Source organism: Photinus pyralis, unplaced genomic scaffold (assembly GCF_008802855.1).
Source record: "Photinus pyralis isolate 1611_PpyrPB1 unplaced genomic scaffold, Ppyr1.3 Ppyr1.4_LG8, whole genome shotgun sequence".
NCBI lineage: Eukaryota > Metazoa > Arthropoda > Insecta > Coleoptera > Lampyridae > Photinus > Photinus pyralis.
In genome coordinates, this window is record NW_022170819.1 from 16,973,746 (window position 1) to 16,979,697 (window position 5,952).

General features: G+C 36.8%; 2 protein-coding genes across 2 annotated transcripts; both read left to right on the forward strand.

Moving 5' to 3' along the window:
* Positions 1-693: 693 nt before the first annotated feature.
* LOC116179428 (ankyrin repeat and protein kinase domain-containing protein 1-like) lies at positions 694-1,597 on the forward strand (the record flags this gene model as incomplete). Its single annotated transcript, XM_031499220.1, has 1 exon — positions 694-1,597. A coding segment is annotated over exon 1 (768 nt), but the record flags the coding sequence as incomplete, so codon positions are not given.
* A 13-nt stretch (positions 1,598-1,610) lies between these two features.
* Positions 1,611-3,796, forward strand: LOC116179429 (ankyrin-1-like). Its single transcript, XM_031499221.1, has 2 exons — positions 1,611-2,294; positions 2,414-3,796. The coding sequence occupies exons 1-2, from the start codon at positions 1,613-1,615 to the stop codon at positions 3,754-3,756; spliced, it is 2,025 nt and encodes a 674-aa protein (XP_031355081.1). The 5' UTR covers positions 1,611-1,612; the 3' UTR covers positions 3,757-3,796.
* Positions 3,797-5,952: the final 2,156 nt, after the last annotated feature.

A 5,952-nucleotide genomic window follows, 5' to 3' on the forward strand; every position in this document is an offset into this window, starting at 1 on the left:
ACCTGCACTAATACAACTTCTATATCAAAATTCCCTAGTTACAAAAAGTTACTATGACATCATTTTGATAAAAATTTCTCGAAAATATCTTCTCAATAGAAAAAATAGTATAAGAAACTTGTTTCATAAGACGCCCCATCGCACTCGTTCATTAGAAAACTCGCCGCGAGCGGCTCGTTTTCTAAACTTGAACTCGTGCGTTAAACGCGCCACTTATGAAACTTGTTTCTTAATATACTATTTTTTTTTTAAACTGCAAAACGGCAAATTGCGATAGGAAAAAAGGGGAAACCCCGTTGGTAAAATGAAAGATATTAAGAGAAGCATCTAGTTAATAACTTGTTCTCATTTGCATATGTTGCAGCTCTCACAAAATAAACCCAAGAATGTAATTTCAGCATTCCTAGTAAATGTTTACTGTGTTGTTTTCCGATAACATAGGTCAAAGTGTCTCTGCAGCTCATTGGTGCGTATTAAACGTTGTTTAATTTAAAAATCCCAGGCAAATTTTCTGTTGTAGGTGGAGATATAAATATCGATTTATTAACGCTCAGAATGCTAAATGGCTTTCAACCCTTTCCTGCAATAGAGCTGTTTAATTTGTGTGATGAGAATTTGGTTTCAGTGGTTAATCGAAAATGGAGCAATGGTAAAATGTCCAAAAATCAAGCAACATGGGATCTTCCGCCTACATGTAGCTGTAAAAATTCGCTGCGTAGACGTTATAAATATTTTGCTAGAACATGAAGCTATACTCAGTATAGGTGATGAAAACATAAACACGCCGTTGCACTTGGCAGTAATTGACAATAACGAACACATAGTCAAGATGTTAGTAGCAAAGAAATCGGGCATAGATCTCAAAAACAAAATGGGGAATGCTCCAATACATACAGTCGTTCTTCATGGTTTCCTGAACATAGCTGTGATTCTCAGTAAAAATAACGCAAATCTCAATTTACAGGACAAAAATCTTAATACACCACTGCATTTGGGGGTGATGAAGAATGACAGCGATATAGTTCAGTTTCTTCTAGAAAAGAAAGTAGATACTGAGATTTCCAATAGCAACAAAGATGTTCCACTTATTGTTGCAACCTGGCATGGCTACACAGATATTGTTTCCATTTTGATAGACGCTGGCGCTAACAGGAATGTGAGGAACCGGGATGGAAACACACCGCTTCATTTGGCTGTCAACAAAAATAATTCAGAAATGGTCCAACTGCTTATAGCGAAACAAGTGGATTTGGAAATTCGAAATAACATCCAAGATACTCCAATAATTTGGGCAGTCTGGCTCGGTTTCCAAGAAGTTGCTCGCTTACTTATCGATGGTGGAGCAAATAAGAACGTGGGAAACAGAGGGAATAATACCCCTCTGCATTTGGCGGTTGATAAAAATGACATCGAAATGGTTAAGCTACTCCTTGAGAAGAAAGTAGACATTGAGATCACCAACAACAATAAAGATGTTCCGCTTATTGTTGCAACCTCGCGTGGACACTTGGGCATGGTTTCTCTTTTAATAGAAGCTGGTGCTAATAGAAACGTGAAGAACAAAGATGGGAACACACCGCTTCATTTGGCTGTCAACAAAAACAATTCAGAAATGGTCAAACTGCTTATAGCGAAACAAGTGGATTTGGAAATTCGAAATAACATCCAAGATACTCCAATAATTTGGGCAGTGTGGCTCGGTTTCCAAAAAGTTACTCGTTTACTTATAGAGGGTGGAGCAAACAGAAACGTAGGCAACAGAGGGAATGACACCCCTCTGCATGTGGCGGTTGATAAAAATGACATCGAAATGGTTAAGCTACTCCTTGAGATGAAGGTAGATATTGAGGCTATGAATAACATCAAGGATGTTCCACTTATTCTTGCAACATGGCGTGGACACTTGGATATAGTTGCTCTTTTGATAGAAGCGGGCGCCAACAGGAACGTCAAAAACAGAGATGGGAACACACCGCTTCATTTGGCTGTCAACAAAAACAATTCAGAAATGGTCAAACTGCTTATAGCGAAGGAAGTGGATATGGAAATTAAAAATAACATCCAAGATACTCCAATAATTTGGGCAGTGTGGCTCGGTTTCCAAGAAGTTACTCGCTTACTTATAGAGGGTGGAGCAAACAGAAACGTAGGTAACAGAGGGAATGACACCCCTCTGCATGTGGCAGTTGGTAAAAATGATATCCAAATGGTTAAACTGCTCCTTGAGAAGAAGGTAGACATTGAGGCTATGAATAACATCAAGGAATGTTCCACCTTATTCTTGCAAACATGGCGTGGACACTTGATATAGTTTTGCTCCTTTTGATAAGAAGCGGGCGCCAACAGGAACGTCAAAAACAGAATGGGGAACAACACGCGCTTTCATTTAGGCTGTTCAACAAAAACAATTCAGAAAATGGTCAAACTGCTTATAGCGAAGTGGATATGGAAATTAAAAATAACATCCAAGATACTCCAATAATTTGGGCAGTGTGGCTCGGTTTCCAAGAAGTTACTCGCTTACTTATAGAGGGTGGAGCAAACAGAAACGTAGGCAACAGAGGGAATGACACCCCTCTGCATGTGGCAGTTGGTAAAAATGATAACCAAATGGTTAAACTGCTCCTTGAGAAGAAGGTAGACATTGAGGCTATGAATAACATCAAGGATGTTCCACTTATTCTTGCAACATGGCGTGGACACTTGGATATAGTTGCTCTTTTGATAGAAGCGGGCGCCAACAGGAACGTCAAAAACAGAGATGGGAACACACCGCTTCATTTGGCCGTCAATAAAAATAATTCAGAAATGGTCAAACTGCTTATAGCCAAAGAAGTTGATCTAGAAATTCGAAATAACATCCAAGATACTCCAATAATTTGGGCAGTCTGGCTCGGTTTCAAAGAAGTTACTCGCTTACTTATAGAAGGTGGAGCAAATAGAAACGTGGGAAACAGAGGGAATAATACCCCTCTGCATTTGGCGGTTGATAAAAATGACATCGAAATGGTTAAGCTACTTCTCGAGAAAAAAGTAGACATTGAGATCACCAACAACAATAAAGATGTTCCGCTTATTGTTGCAACCTCACGTGGGCACTTGGACATTGCTTCTCTGTTGATAGAAGCTGGTGCTAATAAAAATGTGAAGAACAAAGATGGGAACACACCGCTTCATTTGGCTGTCAATACAAATAATTCAGAAATGATCAAGCTGCTTATAGCGAAACAAGTGGATTTGGAAATTCGAAATAACATCCAAGATACTCCAATAATTTGGGCAGTGTGGCTCGGTTTCAAAGATGTTACTCGCTTACTTATAGAGGGTGGAGCAAACAGGAACGTAGGCAACAGAGGGAATGACACCCCTCTGCATGTTGCAGTTGGTAAAAATGATATCGAAATGGTTAAGCTGCTCCTTGAGATGAAGGTAGATATTGAGGCTATGAATAACATCAAGGATGTTCCACTTATTCTTGCAACCTGGCATGAACACTTGCGTATAGTTTCCCTTTTAATAGAAGCTGGCGCTAATAGGAACGTGAAAAACAGAGATGGAAATAGCCCACTGCATTTGGCAGTCTTACGATGCAATTCCGATATGGTAAAACATCTAATTATGGCAAAATGTTCGCTTGACATCAAAAATAACGCCGGACTAGTGCCTTATGACGTTGCTGTAAGTAACTGTCCCGCTGTCCTTCCATTATTCGGAGATGTAGACAATGAACCACTTCCTCATAATATAGTCTTTTAGATCACTACTTTTTTTTAACAAATAAATGAATTGCACAGATTGTTATTAACAATATTATTCTTATTTAAAAAAAACATTTTTGTATGTTGAAGTTATTGACGGCTGTTAAAACCATAAGTTACAATCCATTATTTATTACCTAAAGGTTTATTTATTACTGAGCTAGCCGTGGTATTAATTATTTCATTGCAAAAGATGGTACAGTAAAATGTTTACCACTGTCGTAGAAATTAAATTTTATTTTAGAAGCGCAAGGTGTTCAACGCCTGTAAGTGTAACTAGCCCGATTCACATTATCGGTCACGTCACGGTCAGATTACGATATGGTCACGGTGCGCTCAGTTATTTCGGCGTGAATTCCTTAAGGCCTCATTCACATTATTGGTCAGGTTACGGTAAGAACATGTTCATAAGGAATAATTGACCCGACCGTGATCTGCCCGTGACATGACCGTTAATGTGAATCGGGCTACTATTAATGGCCGAAAATTTTATTTTCTTAGATCGGCCATCTTTAATTATAGATAATATTATTTACGGTTTTTATTTATTAGTCTGGATAATTATTGCTACTTTCAATAATGTTTGCTATCTGTTTTTTTTTATTTTTGTTTTTTTTTTCGCATTTAGCGTTTATTATTGTATCTATGTACATTCATTGTAATTGTTCTACATTGTCTTAGAATTGGCGTGTTTTGCTGTTAGACAATAAATACATTATTATTATTATTCATTATTATTATAAATGAAGCGGATTCGTTTAGTTTCACGAATCAAAGGCACTCGGAGCCATTCATAACTTCTTCGCGCATAAGATTTGGCTCCAAGAAAACCCGATTTCGGATTATCGTCCTCGAGAAAAATCGCCTCTGGAGTATTTGCTCCTTGAAGATCCTTCTGCATTTTTGAATTGCAAAATGTGTGGACACTGTTGAAGCTCCAACCTCCCTCCCTCGCCAGACGCTGTTTTGGAAAGTAAAACGTGAAGAAATTTTATATCAAAATTACCACCGTGAGTACGGATATAGGTGAAGTATTTGATTCAAAAACCGATCTACAACAAAAATTATTGTTTATTAATTATGGTTAATATTATTATAAGTACACACTTTTAAGAATAGCTCAATTCGAGGTTAAATTACAACACTCTCGTTAATGAAAGCAATAAAGTAATTGCAAAATCATGTAATTAAGTACTATCATTAGGATTTGCTTTTCTGAATGACGTGTTAGACATGTATATTGTATATGTATAAGCTTATAATGTAACCATCTTTACTGTACGTACATATTTAGTTAAACCAAAGAGTATACTCGTATAACGTAATATACTCTTTGGTTAAACATAATAAATATCATTGACGATAGTTTGCTTTATTGAACCTCAATACTTGGTTTTTGAAATATTTGTTTTATAAATTACTTTTTAAAAGGGCGAAATTATTTATATTGTTTAAACAATATTTATGCTACTTATATAAGAAAATCAGTTTTGTGTGATTTTTTCCATAAAAGTTCTTATAATACAGGGCCGCTGATAAGTCTGGAAACGGTCGATTATCGGAGAAAATATACAAGATATCGAAATATGTTTTATCCAAAAGTTTTGGGGTTCTTCGTAGTAAGAATTTTAATTATACAGGGTGACTCGTAAAGGCGCGGTACACCAAAATTGCATTTTTTTAATGAAACACCCTGTATATTATTCAATATTTCAAATCTTCTCCCAATTTGACATCTCACAAATATAAATGAAAGTTCACTAGAAATGCACCCCAGAAGATTCGAATTCTTTAACAAAGATAGCATCCTCATATCGATCCTCTGACGTTACTCGACACTGACCTTTTAAACATACTGGATGGTTAAGGTTAGCTATATAGAAATTGCTTGTGGAGGCTTCAGAAATTGATCCATTTTAGCCAATTTATTATAGTTCTTCACCGTTCAGAGTTTTTTTTTTGCTTTCCTCTTGGAGACCCCACACTTTGGATTTTCACCCATTCTGATTTCAAATACCGTTGGCGTATATCAAGACACCGCACCACCGCACACAATTCTTATATCAGCAATTTTAAAACATAATGTTAGTCTGTATATGTAGGAAATAGTGTCTTGATTTAGCTTTGCTGATTTTGCATTTTGAAGTTCATACAGGTCCATTGTAAAATTTAGCTCCATTTTACTTTCTGCGTT